Source organism: Microtus ochrogaster, chromosome 8 (genome assembly GCF_000317375.1).
Source record: "Microtus ochrogaster isolate Prairie Vole_2 chromosome 8, MicOch1.0, whole genome shotgun sequence".
NCBI lineage: Eukaryota > Metazoa > Chordata > Mammalia > Rodentia > Cricetidae > Microtus > Microtus ochrogaster.
The window spans coordinates 34,314,757-34,339,095 of record NC_022015.1 but is presented as its reverse complement, the minus strand read 5'-3'; the positions used below and the strand labels follow the sequence as shown (position 1 = coordinate 34,339,095).

Below are 24,339 nucleotides of genomic sequence, written 5' to 3'. Positions count from 1 at the left end.
GCAAAAAAAAAGTTAAAACCTTCCTTTTTATTTAGACAGAAAGGGGGAGATGATATGGAATGTCCTTCTGCATATATGTTGCTTTTATTGGATAATGAATAAAGCTGTTTCGGCCAATGGCTTAGCAGAGTAAAGCCAGGCGGGAAATGTGAACAGAGACACGGAGAGAGAATGGGTAGAGTCAGGGAGACACCATGTAGCTGCCCAAGAAGTAAGTGATAACAAACCACAAGCCTTGTGGTAAAATACAAAGTAACAGAAATGGGTTAATTTAAGATATAAGAGCAAGCTAGAAATATGCCTGAGCTGTGGGACAAACTGTAATTAATAGAGTTTCTATGTAATTGTTTGGGTCTGGGCAGCCAAGAAATAAACTAGTAGTCAGGGTTCCTGCTTCAAGCAAGAAAGAGCCAGGCAGGGGCCTGAGGCTATGGTGAAAAGGCCGCTATCTATGCACAGCACTGAAGGGGATTTAAAAGGGTATCTGTTAGAGGGTAATAAAAAAACCAAACTGACAGAGAGGAAAGCACAAGGGACATGAAGGTGGGGGTGGAGGGGTAAGTGGGAAGAAATAAGCTCAGTATTTATCAAATGTCAAAGAAAAGAAACAGCAAGGGTACCATCCGACTCCAAAGCAAAGCACAGGCACTCACATGCTCTCTCTCAACAAGAACACCAGACCCCTCTCTAATAGTACTTTAGTTGTTAGGGACTAAGCACAGAATCACCCATGAGGTACAGCTCCCACCATGCCACCCAGGCAGTACTCAGAAACTGGGCTACCTGGCAAAGTTGTCTTCGGAGCCGGGTGCAAGAGGTGCAACTGCAGAAGCTGAGTCTGAGAACACGTCCACTAGCAGCCCACCGCCAGAAGAGGGAGGGGGCCCCGTGGGAGCAGGGGGAGCAGCTCCCAGACCCAGCAGGTCTGCTGATGGAGAAGGTGTAGACTGGAAGATAAGAAAAGGGAACATCAGCATGGATCCTTGGATGCTCAAGACTCACACAGCCCTGTGTCCACTCCCAGGTCAAGTAACGAGGAAGTTGGGGAAGGGGGCAGGGAGCAGTCCAGAAACTACAGACCAGCAAGAGAGAGCTGCTGACCACATACAAAATAAGCCTACCCATGAGTTCAGATGAAGACATTCACCTCATTATACCATCATAATTTCATACAACTAGAAAGTCGTCTGCATTTTCCCACAAATGCTATTTGAGCAAAACGACAAAGTTCTAAAAACGTTTTGCCACCAAAAACGTTGAAATACAGGGGTTAAGAAATAAGTTCATGCACATTACTGTCAACTGTTCAAAAACAGTAAGGTTTGCATACGGTGCAAACAGGGGAATAGGGAGTTCAAGGTTATCCAATGCTACATAGCAAGTTCTAGGCCAGTTTAGGCTGCACAATGAATTCCTGGCTACAATATGAAGGCCTAGTTTCAAACAAACAAGAGAAAAGTTTTGGTGTGTGATCTACTGAGTTTAATAAGGGCCATCTATATAAGGTTGTGGAGCTCTCTGTTGGAGCCTGGTGGGCTCAGCAGTGGACGCACAAGTGAAGATCCACCTCTCTCAGAATCTATGAATAGCCAAAAGCTCATCAGCAAGGGTTAGAGTCCTGTGAATCTTTCTCTCATCCACAACTGACTGTTGACAGGAATGAAAGAAAAAAACGTGCAGGAAGGAAAGTGGGTGGAAGAGGTGGGAAGAGAGTAATCAGTATATATTACACACATGTGTGTAATTATCAAAGAGCAAATTTAGTTAATAAACCTGTAAAATTCAAAAAAGTAAAAAAAAAAGATGCAAAGGTAAGCAAACAGATTGCTAGGATGCATTCTCAGCTCAGCATTAAGTCTGCTTCCATTATGAAAAGAAGCAGATAAACAAGCACATACACTTCTTACAAACCCTTGTTTTTCAGTCCAGGCAAAAGCATAAGAAAAGAGCCCTTGAAGCCAGGCAGTAGTGGTGCATGCATTTAAGCTCAGCACTCAGGAAGCAGAGGCATGGGACTCTGAGTTCAAGGCTAGCCTGGTCTATAGAGTAAATTCCAGGAATGCCAAGGCTACACAGAGAAACCCTGTTTTAAAAAGAAGAGAAGGAAGAGGAGAGCAAGGAGAAGGAGTCCTTGAAGTCATTACTGTATCACTCAGGACAAGGGCATAGCTTGTCACCCCACATTCAATACCTAACATTCACAGACCTGACTTACCCAAAGGTGCCCTGCCACACCACGGCCAATTCACACACCTGTGTGCTATCCACAGAGCTCCCCAGGCCAGTCTATAAATGGTAGGGTGCTACTGGAATGAGACCCTGTGTTCAAGAGTTACTTTGAATAACTTTTGAACATCCATTGGTCATTCACAAAGGCAAACATCAGGAAACTAGATCCTGAAGCCATTCTAATAGAGCACATCTTAGACAGAGCGGGTGCCCAGTGGTTGCAAGTACCCTGCACACAAGTGGCAACAGTCTGTCCCAGCCACAGAAACTTCTTCAAGTAGGGGCAGAACTCAGAGTGGGCCTCAGCAAAGAATGCTGAGTGTAGAAATATATTAACAGGGAAGCCAAAATGTTTATTCTTTGAAACAGATGTAATATGCTGTGCTTTTATAGTTCATGTGTAGGCATGTGACAATGTGTATGAATATTATTTCAAATAAATGAGACACCCAGAGTCTTTGTCATGTAAGGGGTAAAGGTATGAGTGACAGCCTTGCCAGACCTTAGGCCAGGCACAGTCTTAATTGCTGCTATTGGTCAGGAAATAAGGAGGCTGGGGACATAGTAAGCTCCTGGGTCCCCTCATGTGGCTGCATAACTCTTTCAAAAGGGCTACCAAACATAGCAACACATATCCCCCTCCAAAGGGAACAGGGTCACAGAGAGGCTGGCCAAAGAAGAACTAGAAAAGCCTGGGATTATAGCATCTGATGAACCACATCTACAGCAACCCAGGGCAAAGGTAGTCACAAGACCACATTTCTAGCCCTGCTTTAGTTAAAAGACAGTAACAAAGCTCTCCAAATGGCGTCTCCCACCAACGACCATCAGATCTTGTGTTCCTCCATTGTGTCACATCAAGGGGAAGTTTGTTCTACTTCAGTCACTAAGGGAAATCTCCAAGAGGAAAAAGGCAAGCAATTCTAAATTTATGAAGAACACACATCAGGTCTCCTCTAGAAGTGTGTAGTCTTGGGTCTAAAATAAGTCCACCACAGACAGCCACAGGTGCTCACCTGACCCCAAAAAGCTAAAAACTGGTCTCATAGAATAGGTTGCCCTGACCACATGTCCAGCGCTGGATTCCACTGGACTACCCACAATCTTTCTCACAGACACCTGGACTGTCATTCCCAAGTCTAGGAATGGAGGCCCTGATGGGCACCAGGTACACAGTGGCAGGGACCCACCGCTGCACTGGTGCTGGCTGGAACAGGTTCAGGACCCCCATTCACATCGATGCTTCGCTCACGCTTGCTCTCCTCCAGGTCAGTCACTGTGCTCGGGCCCTTCTTCTTCTTCAGCTTGGCCAAGATGGAGGACTCACGCTCAGGGAAGGGTGGCATCTCCTCCAGGACAGTTGCCTATTGGAAGGAATAGAAGTTGGTGTGGCCATTCTGGCACCTATTACCAGCCCAGTAGCCCCAGCACCAAACAGCCCAGCCAGGAGCCCGCACCAGGATGTCGGTGCTGGCAACAGTACTCAGTCGCAGGTACTCCACAGCCCGCTGCTGCAGCTCCACATCTGCATTCTTCAGTTGGCTGTCGCTGCGCAGCACGTCCTGAATGGTAGCCTTTACCTCTGGAAAGAGGTTCACGAACTTGATGTAGGTGGACAGCAGGAGTGCCCGGGTGGGGACGCTGCACAAGTGGAACTTGGAGTGGAGCAGGTTGAACTGGATCAGAGGGCTTGAGAGGGGCAGAGAGCACAGACGGGGAGTCACACTATCTCATCTGTCCCATGTGCTGTCTTGTGTTCAGCCTGCACCTGCAGTGGGGACCCTATGCTAAAGCAGTGCCTCTTTAAGGAGGGCATACTGCCAGCTCCCAGTGTAAGGGTTTCCTCCTCCCTCAGGATGTCAAAGCAGTGTAGACAGGGAGCAGGGCAGTCCAGTGCAGTGCACACACCTGGTTCCCTGGGGTCTTTTACCTGGAACGTGGGTCCCCAGCTATTAAGTTTCCAAACTCCCCCAGGATGTAGCCGCCCACTTTGACCAAGTTCTCATGACACGCTGGAGCCTGCAATGCCTGTGAAACAAGGAACATCAGGAGCTAGGCCACAGAAAAGGCAGCTGACATGAAGTGAACCATAGCAGACACACAGGCCCTTCCTTGCAAGGTATATTCTGAAGTCAGTGAGAGCTTCCACCTAAAACCCTGGCAAACCCTGGCTTCCTACAGCTGGCTGCAGTGCCAACAGCAGAGGGCCCAGCAGCAAGACCAGTGACTATCCCTAGAGACTCTTGAGATGATGTCCCTCATGCACAGGACAGCTAGTAGGTCGCTCAACAGCCCCATCAGCCCTAATAGGCTTTTGGAGATTAGGATGAGAGGAAACTGTTGCTTGGTGGGGGACATTAGTTCAAGAAAGGCATAAGCACCACTGGGACAAAAAAGGGCGAGAAGTAACACCCCTGGAGCCCATCTCTGTCCCCTCCACTGCCCCTAGTGAGGGTGTGCACCCCTCCCCCACCATACCTCAAACACTGTCTTGGCAGCATAACCTTGCACATCGTCACGGTTGATGACAATCTGGATGACGCGATACCACACCTCTTCACTCACATAGTCGCCCGCAATACGGATGAGGTTGAGGATGGTGTCCACATACCAAGTGTAGTCCACTGCATACTTCTCAGCTAGGATGGCCACCTTCAGCACCTGCAAATAAGACAGGGCCCTCAGAGAGATACTACTGAACACATCAAGAACAGACTGGCACACAGTCTATGCTGGGTTGCAGAAGGACCTATCGCAGGGTGGACAGAAAGCTTCCAGCAGATCTTAAGAGGGCCAGAGAGTGAAAAACAGCAGACTCAAGTGAGGAAAACTGGTCAACTTCAGGGACACAACAGTGCAACTGTGCACAAGAGCTGCGCCTAGGACAAAGTGCTAACACTCACAACAATCTACTGAGGTCAGCCATACCCCAACCCTGCATTACCTTACCTCCCTGACTCTATAGAACCTCCAAAGTTTGGTAGTTTGAATGAGTCTATGCATGATCCCCATAAGCTCTTACATTTGAATGCTTGGTCTCTAGTTAGTGGAACTATTTGGGAAGGTCTTGGAGTGGGTGTGGTCTTGTTGGAGGAGGCTTGTTACTAGGGATGGGCTTTGAGGTTTTAAAAGTCCATGGCAAGCCCAGTCTGCCTACAACTTACAAGCCATAATGACTGTCTACCTGCCACCATACTCCCCACCGTGATGATGCGCACAGACTAACCCTCTGAAACTGAAGGCAAGCCCTCAATTAAATATCTTATTTTAAAAGTTGCCTTGGTCATGGTGTCACTTCACACTGACAGTATGGACACTAAAACCAAGAATAAATGGGGCCTCATGAAGCTTAAAAGCTTCTATATGGCAAGGACACCTCCACTCCAGCAAAGCGCAGTCTACAGAATGGAAAAGGTCTTCATCAGTAACACAGCTGATAGAGTGCATCTAAAATACATGAAAAACAAAACACCAACAGAACTAAACAGTTCACAAAAGATGAAATATAAATGGCTAAGAAATACTTGAAGACATGTTCAATATCCTTAGCCATCTAGGAAATGCAAATTAAAATTACTTTGGGATTTCACCTTAACCAAGTCAGAACGTCCAAGATCAATAAAACATATGACAGTGCATGCTGGCAAAGATTCAGGGAAAGAGGAGTACTCGTTCATTGCTGGTGGGAGTGTAAACTTATACTGCTACTAAGGAAATCAGTGTGGCAGTTCCTCAGAACCTCAGGAAACTAGGAATAAATCTACATCAAGATCCAGCTATAAAACCAGGCGTGGTGGTACAAACCTTTAATCCCAGAACTCGTAGGGCACATAGGCAGATCTTTGTGAGTTCAAGGGCAGTCTGGTTTACATAGAATTTCAGGATAGCCAGGGATACGTAATGAAGGAATGTCTCAAAAAAAACCCAAAAAGATCCAGCTATACCATTCTTGGGTATGTACCCAAAGGATTCTATATCCTACTCCTAGAGATACTTGCTCATCCATAGTCATTGCTGCTCTATTCATAACAGTCAGGAATTGGAAACAAGCAAGACGCCCATCAACTGATGAACGAATAATGATTTTCTTTCTAGCTCCATCAATTTACCTGTGGATTTCATAATTTTATTTTTCTTAACCACTTTGGAGAATTTTTCCATCATGAAATCAGCTCACGCTTGCTTGGCACAGATGATTACACCCTGCACTAACAGATATCCACCCTGGAAGGTCAGGGAGAGGAAGCTGATACCAAGGAATCTTTTATGTAGCGTCTCATAGACACTCATGTAAGCCTGCCGGGCACTGAAAATCATCCAAAAATTATCCACTGGAACTCATGTCCATAGTAGGGAGCAGCTTGGACAGCCCTCAGGCTGCAGGACTCACAATTTCCTCTCGGATGGAATAGTCAGCCGTCTCTAGGTAGCTCAGCATCTCAGCCACAATCTGCTGGGCGTTGCTGCGGTCACACATGGCATAGAGCAGATCCACTGCCCTCTGCCGTACACTCACGTCTCGTTCCGTCTGGGAAATAAGGCAGAGTCAGAGCCACTCCTACAAAGCACAGGTTGGGGGACAGTGCCTATCCACTGCTATATGAGAGTCCATAAGGCAGCATCTATTTATTCCATAGGAGCTGTCTTGTGGCACCCTATAGCACTGTCCCCATCAGGCTGGGTGCTCCCCTATCTCAAAGTCCCTTAATGGGCCCCTTACTATCAATATATGGGACTCAACAATTTAGGCCACTTGGAACCCACAAACAACTCACTGCCAGTCCCCTCATACTTAGTCCAGTCAAGATAAACTCCTCCCTGACCAGCTCTTCTAAGGCTACACTCAGGCCTAATAAGCAGGTAACCACTAAGGCCTCTCCATTGTGTGGGCACAAACCAGCACCTTCCATGTTGCCTGGGAGCTGGTTCCGAGGGAGGTTCTTGAGCCCCTCTCCAGGTGGCATGGGAAAGAAACCCTACTGCACACAATGCTTGAGAAGCATGATGCAGGTATTTGTAACCCCCCTGCAGTGGTCGACAACAGTTGCAGGATGACCCAGGGCAGGACAGACGAACCTAACAAGAGTTAGCACAGCTTGAGATGAGAGCTGTCTTTATGACCAAAGGGAATGATGAGAAAAGAGATCAATCAGGACTAGGAAGAACCCAACTTCAAGTTTAAGACAGGCACCAAATGCCTATTGAGTTACACAAAACACAGATCATGGTCAGACCTGCTCCCCTACAGCTGAAGACTCACCAAGATGAAGAGTGTGAATCCACAGTTCTCTGATGAACTAGCCTAACAAGCAGGTACAGTGTATAGTGTGAGCCGTGCCAGAGAAGCACACCAGCAATGTTACTCACACCCAGAAGCAGGTATGAGAACAGGTAACCTCAGCTAGGCTCTTTAAATTCTGGAATTCTAATTCTTAAAAAAATCTAAAATCCTTGAGTAGGAATTTTGCTTTGTAAAAGGTAAAGCTTCCTGGAGGTAAAAACAAAATATTTCCTCTTTCTACCAAAGAAAACTACTTATGTGTACTGAACTATACTATCTTGGACTCCAGACAGGTGTCACATGAATTCATCCCATGGGACAGGACTGTCACAATGGAGACAAACTCAGGTAAATGTGCTTGGCTAGAACTCTGTTCCCAGGTGCTACGTCCATGGGAATGGCAGGACTTCACTGCAGGAATATAGACAGATTTCTCACCCAATTGCTGCATCCACCCCATATGTCTGCAAGTGACAGGAACCAGGTAAACACCCTGGGATCCAAACCAAACAGCTTGAAGGAACTCATCTATGCCTACAGGAGGCACCTCCCAATTTTCTGGCATCCACACATGACCAACAAAGAGCACACCTTCAAGGCATTGATGACAGTCTCAATGTGGGTCTTTACAGCTTCGTGAGAGAACTCAGAGCTGGCCAACGTGCACATGCTCTCTAGAGCCAGGTAGCGCAGATTTGTCTCACGGTGCTGCAGGAATTGGCCCAGCTGGTTACAGGCACGGACGAGCAAGTTAGGCTCGCTGCAAGGAACAAGGGACATGGTAAGAAGGGGAATACAGTCAGGGAGGGCTGGGAGCTACAAGAAGAGGACACAGTAGAGGAGATGCACTGTAAGGAGGGAGTAGAGAAGTGCAGTGAGAAGTGAGAGAGAAGAAGGGGTGCTGTAAGGAAGGAGCACAATGAAGGATTGTTGTAAAAAGGGTTACAATGAGACTTCCCAGTGAGTCTGCAGGATATCCTCTACTCCAGAGTGGACTCTAGAAAGCTCTGGAAGAAAGCTTCACTTTCTTCAAGTTGTGTCCAGAAAAGTGACTAGGGCAACAGCCAGCCTGGAGCAGGGCTGTGCAGGAAACTGGACCAGGCTAGGGTGAGTGGTGAAGGCTAATGGAGAACTCAGGATAAACCATCACAATTCCTCCTCATATAAGTTTCTTAAGGACAAATAAGACTTTCCTCACATTGCAAGATTTGTTTTTAACAGTTCATTCTCAACCCTGCTCCTGTCTGACAGACTGTTTCTGCCACAGTAACATTTATCTAAATGATGTAGCAAAAACAGCTGTGCCCGAGTCTCATACCTCTGGCAGAGACCCAGAGCACAGAGCCACAGGCATACATAAAAAAAATGCCACCAGGATTGAGCAGAAAAAGAACAGAAGCAAGCCTGTGCTGTATAAGACAACCACAGCCTGTGACCCATCCATGGCCCTCTACAGGGGCTGGGAGTCATCACTATCATTGTCCCAGGAGACCCCCAGAAAACTGGAGTGTGCCTTCCTGAGCAGCAAAGCTAATAGCACAGAGGTGTCCCTTCCTTTCAGAGAAGTCTCTTGGTGACAGGGACACAGCAGTTCTAGGGACACTGCCACAGCCAAAGTATCTAAAAGGCATGTGAGCTGAAGAAGTGTGAGGAGTCACCTGTCACCATCTGCACAAACAATAGACACCAAGTGCCAGCCTCCGTCTGCTATCTCTGAGAGTGATGTGTTGCTGATAGTGGCTCACCTGTCATGGTGGATGATCAGGCTGATGGCCTCAAACAGCACAGCATTCTTGGCATTTGAGTGTTGGACCTTCTTAGACTTGGGTGGCTCCTGAGCCTTGTTCAGGATGGTCTCCAAGCACTCAGTCAGACGGCCACGCACCGCAGGGTCTTCTGGGCAAGACACAACTGTCGGCTGGGTTCCTAGCCATTCATCCCACCAGCCCAACCCACACCTTATAGCAAGAGGCCTCTGACACACTGTCCTGTGGGTGCCTTTGACGGTTATTCCCAGCTGCAGATATGACAGGGAGCATTTGTAAATTGCCATGGAACAGCTCTCTGTTCCAGTGTCATAAACATAAGGTGGAGACAGAGCAGCTGTTGTAGCCACATCTGCTTCTGATTCAGATGGCAGAAAGTACTTCCACTGAGACAACAGTATGTTAGTCATAAAATCCAAGGATTATGGGCAAAACAGCTAAGAAGCTTCAGGGGCAAGGAGACTAGTTTTTATTATTACCCACAAAAATAGAGAAAATATACAGAAACATAAATAGAAAGAAATTTTTAAATTTGGTTCAAAGCAGAAGGAAAAATTGTGCAAAAACTAAAGCCAGCCATGGTGGTACATACCTGTTTCATAGTACTTAGAAGGCATAGGCAGGAGGATTAGGGGTTTAAGACTACATAGTAAGTTCAAGAGCAGAATGAGTTACATAAGACCCTATCTCAGTAAGAACAGAACTAGGGCCAGTGAGATGGCTCAGTGAGTAAAGGCATTTGTCATTAAACCCAGTGAGTGCGATCCTCAAAACCCACATGGGGAAAGAGAGAGCCAACTCCCACAAACTGCCCTCTGACCTCTGCATACATGTTGTAGTACATGCACTCCCATGTCCTACATACATATACACACAAAGTAAATGTAAAAACTAGTAAAGCAAAAACCTATAGAGAGCAAATTCGAGTCACAGTGGTAGGAGGCTGCTATCCCGCACCTGGGAGGCTGAAGAAGGAAGATTACAGTGAATCCCAGGACAGTCTGGGCTGTGTAATAAAAACCTATTGCAGCTGGGTGGTGGTGCACACTTTTAATCCCAGCACTAAGGAGGCAGATGCAAGTAGATCTCTGTGAGTTCAAGCCAGCCTGGTCTACACAGTAAGTTCCAGGATAGCCAGAGCTGTTACAAAGAAACCCTGTCTCAAAAAAATCAAAACCAAAACAAACAACAAACAAAAACCTATTACAAAAAGAAGAGGAGGAGAAAGAGAACAGCAGAACAAAAGCACTCAATAAATTTTATGTGTGGTACTCAAGTAGTTGTGTGTGGATATATGCACATGTGGGAGGGGTCAGCCTCACGTTCCATCCACATTACATTTTTGAGATAGGGACACTCACTGGGACGTGCGTCTTGCCAGTAGCTTACACTAGATCCTTGTGTCTCTGCCTCCCTGCTACTAGGATTACAAGTATGTACCACTAACCCTGGCTTTTAGTTGGTGCTTTAGATTGAACTCAGGTCCTTGTGTCTGCCATGCCAACACTTCACTAACTTGACGTCGCTCTAAAGCACCTCCTAATAAACTTTCAAATCTAATAAACAAGATGTCTGGCTGGACAGTGGTGGTGCATACCTTTAATCCCACTACTCGGGAAGCAGAGGCAGGCAGATCTGTTTGAGTTCGAGGCCAGCCTGGTCTACAGCTAGGGCCGTTACACAGAGAAACCCTGAATGGGGGATTGGGGATCTAGTAAACAAAATTTTGATCAACTGAAGAATTAAATTTTCCCTCATGAAGAATCTGGAGTGAATTGTCATGGAGTAGGGGCTACACAGCGCACCAAGGAAGGGGTATGGAGAATGCTACTTGGGAGGCAGTGCTATTAAAACAACAACAACAACAACAACAAACACCTAGAAGGACTGCAGGGAACATTACCTGGAGGTGGGTAGCACTGCAGCAGTCTCAGAAGTTTGACTGACAGCCAAGGAGCTGGGACAAAGTAGTAAGTATAATCCTGAAGATCTGTTGATGCCGACGTCACAATCTGTAAAACAAGTGAATGGATAAAAGGCACCGTCCTCAGGAGTCTCTGCGTGACCCTTAGAAGAGCCACACTGGTTCCCTGGCCCATACCTTCTGAGAAGTTTACAGTGTTAGCTATTTTCAATACTGTTTCCTGTTTCCCCTTGAAGAGAAGCTGGCATGGCCAAATCAGTTAACGTTGAATGGGATGGTGCATCCCTTCTAGAGAACAGCTCCAAATGCTCTCTCCACAAGGGCTATGGTGCCCCGAGACACAAATGACCAAGGCTGCTTCCAAGCAACAACCAAGCAGAAACCATTCCTTAGTACTAAACACTGACACCTGAAGAAGGAAATCTGTCTTTTGTAGGCTGGAAAATGAACAAAAGTCTAAAAGTGCCTCAGGCTCACTCAGAAGGGACAAACCAAAGAGCTAATGTTGTTCTGACCCACACCCCAAGGCCCCCAGCCTAAGCCAGGCTGTGAGTTTGTAGAGCCAGGCAGCACTTGCTCTACTTACAATCTCCACCTCATAAAGCAATATGGCCCCTGGCCTAGCTGTGACAACAACTGTCTCCACAGACAGTTCTGCGTCCTGTCCACCTCTTATGCCTTTTATTGTTGACAATGTTTTTGAGACAGGGTTTCTCTGTGCAACAGCCTTGGATGTCCTGAAACTTGGGTGTCCTGTAGACCAGGCTGGCCTTGAACTCACAGAGGCCCACCCACCTCTGCTCCCAAATGCTGGGATTAAAGGCATGCACCACCACTGCCAGGCTGTTACCTCTCATTCTAAGGACCCAGAATTGCTCCCTCCCTAAAAGTGCACCTGTGTGACCCTTTAGCCATGTGAGCACATTCTAGAAAGCTCATCCTGATGATACTAGCCTGGAGAGTCAGGAAAGGACAGTCACATTTACAACAGCTCCATCCACAGAAACCAAAATATGGACATAGTCCAGCATCCAAGTAGCCCAAGTTAGCAAAATACATGAGACAGAAATTCAGAGCTGAAGAGATGGTTTAGTAGTTAAGAGAACATACTGCCTCAAAGGAATGTGCTAGACTTTGTTGACTCCCCATGGAAAGTCTTACTCCCTCTGAGAAGTAGATGAGGGGTGGGTAGAGGGGATGGTGAAGGGAGGGAGAAGAGGGATGGGAGTGGGAACTGGGATTGGTATATAAAACAAGAAAAGATCATTTTTTAAAAAGATAAACAAATTTTAAAAATTATCACAATAGACACAGCTTATGGATCTTTTTAACACCAACGAACTATAAGATTTTATGTGTATGCCACCACACTACATCTATTTTTTGAGACAGAGTCTCACTATGTAGCCCTGGCTGGCCTTGAACTCACAGAGATCTGCCTGCCTCTGCCTCCCAAGTGCTGGGATTAAAGAAAGGTGCTACCAAGCCTGACCCCTCAAAAAAAAAAAAATTTAAGCAGTTGCATAATGTTATATAATAGTTAAAATACAAATTTGAGATTGGTGATACAGTTCAGCAGTGGAGTGTTTACCCAACATACACAAGGTACTAGATTCAATCCCCTGAACATAAAAATAAATGAATAAATAAATAAAGTAAGAATATTAGGTAATCACTGAGAAGAGCATTTTAAACATAAAACAGAGCTGTCAGTCTAATATAAGGCGTGGGGGGGGGTGGTGACTGATGATGGAATGGCTGCGGCAACAAGGTCCTGGAACAGCTTCCTCAAAACCTAAAACTAAGGCCAGTAGCAGGTGGATGTCATGGCAACTGAAACACCATTCCAACTCTGAAGGAACAGACATCCTTCCTATCAGCATACTAACATGGACACCCACCCTCCCCTCAGAACTTCAAAAGGGCAGGCAATCTTTCTCTTCCACTTACTGATGAGACCAAGAGCACAATTCCCATTAAGAGGAGGATGGCTGTGTTGTAAACTAAAATTGTGCTTTACTTCCAGGGCCATTGTCTGTTTTTGGTTTTTTTTTTTTATCTTTTTTTTTTATCTCTGGTGAATTCTAAAAGGAAATACAACAATAAGCAGAGGGTTTAAAAAAAAGACAACCTTTTAAATTTTGTATTGCATCATAAAAAATTTTAAAAAGCTACAAAGGTTATAGAGACACCTTGTTTGCAAAGGCAAGTGACACCACAGGACTTGGGGGTAGGGACCAGATACACAGATGATTTGTAAGACCGCAGACTGACTGGGAAAGCTCCAGAGAGCAGTGTAGGCAGAGCAGGAAGTAGAACTCTCACAGTAGAAGTTCTCCAGTATGGTCCAGGATATTGGGTCCCTCACATCTGTACAGTGCCAGCTGTACCACCTAGGTGTGGCCTTACAGCAGATGACTTCACAAGCAGGATTTACCATGCTGACTAGAGGAGGTTCAGCAACTTAAAGTCTCTAACCAGCGGACTCTGCAAAACAATGCCCTGGTAACGTATCTGGCCGTGGAGGAAGGAATATCAGTTCAAGGCCAGTCTGGACTACACAATAAGAGCCTGTCTCCAGGCAACAAGAAACCCAAATAGCATGTCACACCAACTTCTACACATAGATCAGGGAAGGCCATATACACCCACAACCTTTGAAGAATAACAAAGGGTAAATGGTGGCAAGTTGTCTGTTCCAATCCAATGCAGCCAACAGTGCCAACAAAACCCACATGAATGATTCCCAGCCTCAATGACCAACGGGCCCTATCACAACAAAATAAAAGGCCAGTGTGAGCAACCTCAGGCAGTACCAAAGCAGAGGAGCCAACCACATTACTAGCACAGCAGGTACTGCAGAAGCTACTGAACACCCCACAGCCTGGGCAATGCCATGGAACTGGGCTGCTCACGGTCAGCCACTATTGATGGTCTCCAAGCAAAAAGTAACAAAAGGCTTGAGAGACCAGGGATGACTACACTGCCGTCCACTGAACTGTCACTTCTCTGCAGGATCAGAAAGTAATAACAGCTACTCCAAACGTAAGTGAGGGGTTTACACCCAAGGCTTCTAGACAGACCTTGTAAAATAAACAAGCCACAGACCCACTGACAAAACCTGAGACACAAAGTCAGAGCCAGTCCTAGCTACAGTGAAGGTGGGCAGGGAGTACAGCAGCTAATGGGCTCTCCCCTTTAGGAAAGGAGACAGAAGAATGCTTCGCACTGGCAGCTGCCCCTCAACATGCACACTGGTAGGGCAGGGTACTTCTCAACCAACAGAGAAAGAAACGTCAACATGCACATTGGTAGGGCAGGGTACTTCTCAACCAACAGAAAAGGAAACGTCAAGGACTGGAAGAGGCAATTTTCACTCTGAAATTTACAAAGCGGGCCAAATATCCTGCATTCTAAAATGTAAAAATTACTTCAGTCAAGCAAAGAAGATCAAAACCACCCTGCTATCTGTGCCCACCATGGACTTACTCTGCTTAGTCGAGAGACGGCTAGAGAGACAGAAGTCTTGAACTCCTCGGGATTCTTCTGGGCCAGTGTGGTGATGAGGCTAGTTGCAGCAGTCACTACACCCTGAAAGACAAAGACTCCAATCAGGAGGCCCATAGGAACCACAGGTGACAGGACATATAAAATGCAATCTATAGTACACAGAGTTCCAGGCCTCCCCTAAACAACCCATGAGGTTTGCAAAACTGAGACAGGGAATACCGGCTTCTTCTATTTCCACCTTCTCTCTGGAAATAGAAGATTAGATTTCTGGAAACTGGAAATCTAGTCCAGCTTGGTCAAGATACTTGCAGGTGAAGCAGGGTTGGAGCTGGAAAGTGTGTGAGCCCTATTCTGTCCCCATCAGCTCTAGTTGCTTTCAATTTAAATCACCATGCCTAGTGTAGTGGGAGACAGAACCTTCCAGCTCATTTGAATTTTCACAATCCTGTTGTATCTGAACTTGGATGGGTCCCAGACCCAGGGCTCCCTTGCAGAGACTCCACACCCTACACCTGGGCTCAGATTGGAGCAGCTGAAACCCCAGTGCAGCATGGCAGTTACCCATAAGGCCTTAAGTCTACCACTGTACCAGGAAAACAAACAACTGTGTCCAGCACATTATCTCTTGAAAGATTTTGGTTAAGAAATTCCTAGCCAGGCAGTATACACACCTGTAATCAAAGTACTGAAGAGGAAGAGGAAGAAATGTTACTTCAAGGCCAGCCCTAGCTATATAGCAAGACACTGGTTCAAAACCAAAAGTAAATTCTGTCAGGAATCAGGCACTTCTGGGTTCCCAGCATTTGGAATAGGCCAAATCCAGATGAAAGGTAGCTACTCAAGCTATGTGCAAACACCTGACTATTGGCCACCAACTCAGTCTCTCTCTATGTCATTGTTTGTGCTTGTGTGGTCTCACAGGAAGCTAACAACAAGCACACTGCTATATGGTAACACAAGGCCCTCAAATATCCCCTGGCCTCATTATGCTCCCTCTCCAAATCTCTTCCCCAGGTGGCAGGTTCAGACCTCATACCTCTAAGTCATCTGTTCTACCTCGCCACCCTTATGGGTCATCAGAGCTGATCCCTGCCTTTCCACCAGTAGATCCCTCTTCTAACGGCCTTTGTGTATTCCTGATCTCACCTGCAGATCCTTGGCCTTGAGATTATACACTGTTCTCAGAAGAAGGCCACCAAGCTCACTATAAGCGGGCATCTGACATCTTAACCAGAATCTCCAAGCTTGAGGCTAGGACAGCAGTGTCTCAGGCCTTCTCCAGTGACAAAGCTGGACATGGGTTTGGAGCAGCTGAAAGAACAGCATGAAAAAAAAAAAAAAAGCCGGGCGATGGTGGCGCACACCTTTTAATCCATGCACTCGGGAGGCAGAGTTCAAGACCAGCCTGGTCTACAAAGCTAGTTCCAGGACAGGCTCCAAAGCCACAGAGAAACACTGTCTCAAAAAAAAAAAAAAACAGCCGGGCGGTGGTGGCGCACGCCTTTAATCCCAGCACTCGGGAGGCAGAGGCAGGCGGATCTCTGTGAGTTCGAGACCAGCCTGGTCTACAGAGCTAGTTCCAGGACAGGCTCCAAAGCCACAGAGAAACACTGTCTCAAAAAAAACAAACAAAACAAAAAAAAAAAACAGCATGCCATGCAGCTGAGAAAGGCTGAGCATATGGATATAATGCCCCATCCTTTTTGACTCTGAACTGAGTTCCTACCACTGCCAAGATGCTAGGAAAATAATATGCATGTGAAAAACCAAAAGCAACCAAGAAATTGGAGTCAAAGAATCAGTATCCAGAGAGGTGATGCCCTGGCACCAAAGACCCAGCCTTTCTACCTGGAAATGACTTGATGGCCATGGCAATGTGACTGTAGGAAGCAAGAAATAACTTCTGCCAGAATTCTACAGAAAACTATCCACAGAAGCTGCTGAACTAGAGCAAATGCTGCTCAATGCTCCTCACAGCTGGCTCACCCGCACATCTCCGTGACACGTGGCTTTCACAGCCTCTGAAAACCTGGTTTAAGTCTGAACACTATACTTTGACAATGAGAATCTTCATCTTTCTGAGCCTTGGTTTCTTCAGCAGTAAAACTGGGAAATCCCTACATGGTGTTGGTGTGCACCTTTAATCCTAGCACCCAGGAGGCAGAGGCAGGTAGATCTCTGTGAGTTTGAGGACAGTCTGAAAGAGTTCCAAGACAGCCAAGACTATACAGAGAAACCCTGTCTCCAAAAATAAAAACAAAAACCTGGGAAATTCCCATTGTTCACAATTTACCAAGTCTACTGACAGTGAACTACCGTTTCTCTGACACAGCTGATGGCCTCCAGCAACACCTTCTGACCCCCAAGTGGTCAAACCTGCAAGGGCTCAGCTATGTGCACCAGTGCTCAGGACCCACTCACAAACCAGCATTACTGGCTCACCTCCAGGGCCCTCCGCCTTCTCTGCACTCCCTGCAAGATCAACTCCTATCTCAACAAGCACAACACAGGGACAGTGTGAATGGCTGCCATTCCAGAATAAAATGTCCACTGCAAGCCCCATGTACTGTCCTCTGAATGTTCATATAACAATCTTTAACTTTCACAGCAGATTCTCCTGGGGTGGGGAGATAACTAGCAAACACACTTGCCTGACTCCCGGTCATCAGACTCACTTGCTCAGCAGTCCAAGCACAGAGGCCATGGCCCTCAGCCAGAATCACCATTATAGTCCTCTTCTACAAAATGTGTAGCTTAGTAAGACTTGCACACTGAAGCTTAACCAAGAGGTGGAACACACCCATCACAGCCCCCACACAAGCAGCTTATAAGGACATAGGTGCTGAGTGGGAATCGCCCTACATAGAGGGAATCCCTGGAGAATGTCTTGCTGCAGGGAGATGCTGGCAGTCTGTGTGCCTGGCTGCAGAGGAGACAGTACATCACCTCCATCCTCCTGAGAACCTCAAAGGGCCACTTCTACAACACTCTCTGAAAAGCTTATTGAATGGTTAAGAGTGGAATGAAACACAGACACTTACCAAGTGCTGGTCATTGAGGAGGTGTACCACTCGGGATGTCCAGTCGCCCATGGGAACTAGGTCAGGTGATGTCCTATATAGACGCAACAAGCACAGGGCTGCACTTTGCTTCACACTATCCATAGTGTCTCTGGAAAACAGACATCATCAGTCAGTCAGGAGGATGGTGGCCTCTCAAGGTACCATAGGTTAAGCCAATCAGAGCAGAGCATGGATCTGAGTACAGAGCACATCAGGTTCACCAAGAGACCAGTGGGTCAAGAAAGCCTGCACAGTTCAACATGCCAGCCCTGCACAGGTCATTCTTAAGAACAAAGATCAAGCAGGAATCCAGCCCACAGGTAAAAGCCTACATGTTTGCTCTCTGGCCTCCAAAGGCTTCAACTCTCATCCCTTCCTGAACACTGAATATGCAAGATGGGCTACAGAGGCCAGGTATGTCTATGACACTCCTCTCTGAACCATAGGACTCTTCCCCCTCTGCAATTCATCACAGCAAGAATGGATTGGAGGCCTGAAATACCAGAGAGGTTTCTACACAATGTGTCCTGCCCCACTACTCTGAGGAAGCAGGTTCAAGTTGTCTTGCCGCGGTGAAGAAATGTGGTCTCTTTTTCTTTTGCTTTAGATTTTGTCATTGTTTGATGCAGGGTGTTGTCATGTATCCTACACACACCTCAAACTTAAGATTGTCTTGTCTCAACCCCCTGAATGCTAAGATTACAAGGATATGTTACCATGCCCAAAGCTAAGACTATCTTAAGAGGAAGCACGCTGTGTCCTGGCGCAGCCTGTAGCCTCACATCAGCACCTGCTGCAGCTGTGTGTGAGCTGTGTATCAGCTGGTGTGCTCCCTTCCTCACCTGACACGCAGCTGCTGGCGTCCAGTCACACTGTGCATGAGAGGGCCTGAGGCAAGCAGCCTCTGGGGTCAGGGAGTGCTGTCCTCTCTCCACTCACTCCAAGGCCAAAAGTTGTAAGTGGGTGCAGACACCAAGCAAGAAGGCAACTGCTTTCTAATCTGTTGAAGACAGGCGCACTGGGGGCTCCCCTTCACCATACCAGACCTTGCTAAGAAGTAGGAAAGAGGCCAGGTGTAGACCTAGCACTCAGGAGGCTGAGACAGAAGGATCCCTGTGAGTTCCAAGCCAAATAGGACTACATATTAAGACCCTGTCTCAAAAACAGTCAAATAAAGCCAGGTGGTGGTGGTGCACGCCTTTAATGGTGCACTCGGGAGGCAGAGGCAGGTGGATCTCTGTGAGTTCAAGGCTAGCCTGGTCTACAAGAGCTAGTTCTAGGACAGCTAGAGCTGTTACACAGAGGAATCCTGTCTCAACACCACCCCCCCCCGCCCAAAAAAAAGAAGTCAAACAAACAAGCAGTGGGAAAACAAAACAGGTTGGCCAAGTTAGCTGAGGAGCGAGCATCCCCAGAAGAACCAGAACCTGCCAGAGTCCTTAGGGCTGAGGAGGAACTGTGGCTGTGATGAAAAGGAAAAGAAGGGCCAATGGGCCCTAGCTCAGCTAACTCTTGGTTATTGAATTTTTATTCCCAAATAAAACAAAAATCAAGAGGAAAACCTTCTAAATCTCCCCCAGGACTATTCCAATGAAGAAAATTACTACTCTGAATAACTTTGGCTTATGTGTAGTGCTGGGGATGGAAACCAGGGTTTCACATATATTAGATAAATGTTCTACCACTAAGCTGCAGTCTAGCCTAAAAGTCCTTTTAAATACTCATCCCATGAGAAGAGCAGGCCCACACCTCATTCTGGCTTTATATCAACCCCATGGGAGCCACTGGCAGGTGCCCTCACCGTAGGCTACAACTGCAGGGTCTGTGCAACAAGAACCATACTTGTTTCTACACATTCAACCAGGGTGCTGAACCAGGAGACCATCTCCCCTTGTTCCCAGAAACCTCAAAAAAAAAAGGAGCCAGCTCAGAGGTAAGGACACAGAGCACCCTCTTACAGCCGCTGAGCCCAGAGCAGCTCCCACCTCCTGTAGGTATTCTTTCTGATCCTCTGATCCTAGAGGACCGAGGCCACCTCTCACCTCAGCACCACATCCTAACTGCTGCAGAACTACTCGATCATGATGTCATCTACATTCACTGGCCTCCCATCCCCAGGCACCACACTAATCAGAACTGTGCACAACGGTGCACAAACACTATTCACAGAATCATCCAGTGTTCACTAGGATTCGCCTCTTGCTTACAGGGTATCATGGTAAGCTTTGCCTACGAACTGGCCCTACAGCCCAACATTCTCCAACTGGGAGGTATCACCTGTCTTCTGCTAAAAAACCTTTACTCAGCACTGGGCCTTGGGGGTCATTGTGCATGTGTGCTTGCAGATTTCAGAAAATATGCCTGTTCAATGTTTTTCACGGATTACCCTGTCTGCATACTCTCCATTGAACCAGCCCTGTGGCAATGCCAGAAGGCAGCAACATAACAGAGACATCCAAGCCAGAAACCCTCATGGAGCACAGCAGGCAACACAAAGGACTCCATGGTGACTACTAGGAAGAAAGGCCAAGGAGGCCTTACTAGCAGCTCACACTTGCATTCTGCCCAACTTCCTTTTTCTGTGGTCTCAGCGCTAGCCTTTCCTCTACCCCAACACCCACTGTGGTCTCCTACCTTAGGTACCCAGCTGTTCTCTATGATTTATGCTTAGAGTCTACAGTAACAAAGCCTTCGAGTTCCCACTGCTGCTCAGTTCTGTAATGTTCGTCATCATCAATCTCCCATGGTCCACACCTACATTTCCACAGGACAGTTCTTTCCAGCTTGGCTCTTCTACCTATCTATGCTTCACATCACTCAGGGCTGAGGTGCCAAGGCTAACGTAAAGCTACACCACAGCACAGCAACAGAGGCCTGCATTGTTCTCTATTTTGTGTCTGTGCCATGTGTAGGACATTTAGTAGTATCTTTGGCCTCTGACTACTAGTAACAGAAGTAGGCCCTCCAGTATGAAAACAGTAAATGCTCTGAATCTTTGTTCAGTGCCAGCCCCATCCATTACCCCAGATAGCTAAGTAGAGAATGTAGGTTAGCTCTGACCTATGGGACCCCCCCCCCCACCTATACTCCAGCTTCATAGGCAGCAGAGGGCTGTGATAACAGCTCCAAGAGCCTTGACACCCCATTCAACTCACTAACAACTATCCTATCCTGTCTTCTAGACCATGATGAATGTAACCACTATGTCTGCAGACTGGCTGGACAACAGCATAAAGCACATGACCAGGCAGAGGCTAGCCTTGCCTCTGCCAACCCTGAGACCTGACACAGCTCAGGGCTGCTTCAAACTCTTCCAGAGCAGCCCTTTGGCACCACTTGACAGTTCTCCAAATGAACTGAGGGGAGAGATGATGCAGAATTCTCAAGATACAAGGGTTTGGCCTTTGCCCCAATGCTTCTGGGAAGGGATGAGACTCAGCGCTATGCCAAACAACTTTGTTTCTTTCTCCTTAGAGTTCATGCAAGGCTGGAGTTCTCTCCGGGCTGTCAGGCTAAGAAGGGTTTTCTTCTATGATCTGCTCTAAGTGTCAATGATCTCAGGGAGAGAATATGACAGTACCTCTGGGCTCTATACTAGGGCTTTGTGATGTCTCACACTACACATAGTGAAGTGTGTTCAGACGGAGAGCATGCTGTCTGTCAATAGAACCCAGATACATACCCTGCCACGAGGATCTTGGGGATCTCTCCAGCGAAGGCCTCCGCCATCTCACGGCTACCCACATTGGCAATGCAGTGCAGGGCCAGGCCCATAAATGTGGGGTTGCGGCTGGCCAGGTCATTCTTGATGGCATTGTTAATCAAGCGGATCAGTTCGCTGTTCGAGTTCACCAATACAGAGATGAAAAGGTAGCCCTGTATTCCCAGAAGGCAGGGACAAAAAGCTTATGACAAGACGCCTAACACACAGTGCACAGATAAGCAAGCCTGGAAGGTCTCAAGTACCATCCCAATGGGTGCCAGAGAGACTTGTCGCTGAAGACAGTCCACATTCAGACAATGTACCAGTGAACGATATTTTTGCTACCATTCAGCTCTGATGCAACATTGCCATTAAAATGTGTGCATAGTCAGAGGCTCAAGGAAACCAGACCATCTAGTCCTTCCCCAAGCCTCACTTCCTTCTCAATAGTTCACACGTCTGTGTCCAGAAACCACGGTATACTCAGATCAGGATGGGAGGGAGCTGTCACTGCAAGAACCAAACCTGGCACCGTTCACTAATAAATATACATACATGTCTGCCCAGAACCCTAGTTTACTGCTATCCCCTCCTCTCTCAAGTTTATGCCCACTGCTACCTCACTACCTGTTCAGACCCAGTCTCATATCACCATTTTGTCACAAGATGGGAATGTGGAGCCTGAAAACACAGAAGGCTAATTTTCTTAAGGAAAATCCTATATTTTGATTTCTGTAAGTTAAATTTTTAACAAAAAGAGAAAGCTGTTAATTAAAACACAAACAGCCTTACTACAAAAGAAAGCAGAGCTAAAACACCAAGCCTGAGCAAGTCTGAGCAGACTGAATAGCAGGGACCCTCAACTCTAGTGCAGGGGAGGAGAGGAAGGAGACAGCACCTTCTATGGCTTTATTTCTTGTCCCTGTGGGTGCAGATCCCATTTCAGACAGTCATGCAAAAGGTCAGGGAGTAAAGTCATGACTGGTACTGTACTCTCTAACAAGGGTCCTTGAAAAGAAGGCAATAAGGCCTGTGGGTAGCAGACACAGGGGTGTAAACACAGAGAATCTATCAGTCTAAGCCAACAGAGCAGTGGGAAGAAGGCCACCCCATCAAAGTCTATCCTTGGCTCCCTAGAAGCAAAGAACTAAGTTGGAATGAACACAGCTCTTAGGTACCAGCACCAGGCAGTAACATGGGCCAGATGCAAACGTGGTTAGTACCCAATATGGAACAAAGTAGAAGGAAGAGATTCTATAAACTGCACACAAGGTACAAGGCCCTGCCCCTCAACCATACTCACAATCTGCTTTTCCGTGTATCTGTTTGAGCTCAGAAGATTCACAGCTTCCATGTGTCCAAAGTCAATGTCATGACCAAGGAGAAAGATGAAGAGCAACTTGCAGACATACTTCTTTTTACTGTAGCCATCAAGAGCCTTGTCACCTACAGAAAAGGTGAAGAAAGGTTTATATCCAGTGGGCAAGGTGAGGAAGGCAGAGAACTGTGTAGCAGAGTAACAGACTGCAGTAAAGGTCTCAAAGAGGACACAGGCCTCCAGCCAGACATGCAGCTACAGACGCAGGCAAAGCAGCTATCTCACCGGGTAATCATGGTGCACACCAAAAACCAGAATACCTTGCAGTTAGTGTTCTGTTGTACCCAATAAGACCTGCTAGTGCCTGTCAGTGGAACCTTGACCTCCTTCAACCTGCCTTGGCCCCCAAAAGCCCTGAAGGGATCTATCTACAAGCCCTGCATAAGTCATCAAGATAATCCTTTAACCAGGCTTACTGCCTTAGGCAGATACACTTACTATAAATTATCTTCCATTTCACAACAATTATGGGGCAAATCACCTAGCCATAAAACCACACAGACACAGTCCAGGAACACGTGGCATCACAGCAATCAGGTTCAACAGGAGACTTACTAGAACACAAAAGCTCCACATGTAACCAAGCACCGTCAGCACTACTGCTCACTTCATCTAAGCACAGGAATATTCCTGAGCTGACCTGCAGCAGTAAGGAAGGGATGCTGCCATATGCTCTTCTCACTGGGCTGGGCCTTCCAATGACACTGAGTCAGTATAATGTATGTATGGTCTAAACTCTATGAGTTCTAGGCCATACTAACTCCTCATCCAGACTCTTCAAATCTCATTACTTTTTTTGTAGTTGTGAAGAGTGGGTGGCTACAATAAGAAGTAATTCTTTCCAGAATGATGTTTAGATGATTTCACAGTTCCTGTAACTCACCCTCAAGGTTCAACAGCTGAAGACTACTACTGTGAATCCCTGGCTTACTCATGCAGAGATGTGGTTTGCAACATCAAATTTCTGCCTGTTAGTGACAGTTTCACATGTGCAACTTTGTGAGGGGTGATGAGCGAGACAAAGCCTCATTCTATATCCTAGGCTGGTCTGGAACTCACTATGTAGCCCAGGCTGGCCTTAAACCTACAGCAATTTTCCTGTAGTATAGCACCACATATCTATAATTCCAGCACTTGCCAAGAGGTGAGAGGATCTAAAGTTCAAAGTCAGCCTTGGCTGCACAGCAAGTTTGAGACTATCCTAGACTATATGAGGCCATCCTCATTTTAAAAAATTAATATTGCTCTTTAAAAAAAATAAAAACAAATAAATTTAAAAAATTAAAAAAAATTAATATTGTATCTGAGAATCACTGTATTAAATCAACCAACACAATGCTGTAACTATTAGAGGTGGCCAAGTGTAAACGGCTGAAAACATAGCTCATTGATAGAATGTCCAACATCAGGAAGTCCTGGGTTTGATCCCCACACATCTGTCCCAGAAACCAGGTAGCAAACACCTATAATCCAGAACTAGGGTGGT

General features: G+C 46.7%; 1 protein-coding gene across 2 annotated transcripts in view; it reads right to left on the bottom strand.

Annotated features, from left to right (window-relative positions):
* Positions 1–24,339, bottom strand: part of Ap2a2 (adaptor related protein complex 2 subunit alpha 2) — a 66,260-nt gene that overhangs the window by 11,174 nt on the left and 30,747 nt on the right. The window contains exons 3-15 of one of the 2 annotated variants that reach the window (XM_005351533.3): positions 22,779–22,921; positions 21,455–21,648; positions 17,752–17,881; positions 14,690–14,791; positions 11,180–11,288; positions 9,256–9,406; positions 8,102–8,270; positions 6,620–6,757; positions 4,708–4,890; positions 4,160–4,257; positions 3,687–3,918; positions 3,420–3,593; positions 784–947 (exon numbers count right to left, since the gene is read on the bottom strand). In XM_005351533.3, the coding sequence (XP_005351590.1) occupies positions 784–947; positions 3,420–3,593; positions 3,687–3,918; positions 4,160–4,257; positions 4,708–4,890; positions 6,620–6,757; positions 8,102–8,270; positions 9,256–9,406; positions 11,180–11,288; positions 14,690–14,791; positions 17,752–17,881; positions 21,455–21,648; positions 22,779–22,921 (1,987 nt within the window). The remainder of the gene's footprint in view (positions 1–783; positions 948–3,419; positions 3,594–3,686; positions 3,919–4,159; positions 4,258–4,707; positions 4,891–6,619; positions 6,758–8,101; positions 8,271–9,255; positions 9,407–11,179; positions 11,289–14,689; positions 14,792–17,751; positions 17,882–21,454; positions 21,649–22,778; positions 22,922–24,339) is intronic. The other variant, XM_005351534.2, reaches the window with a different exon arrangement.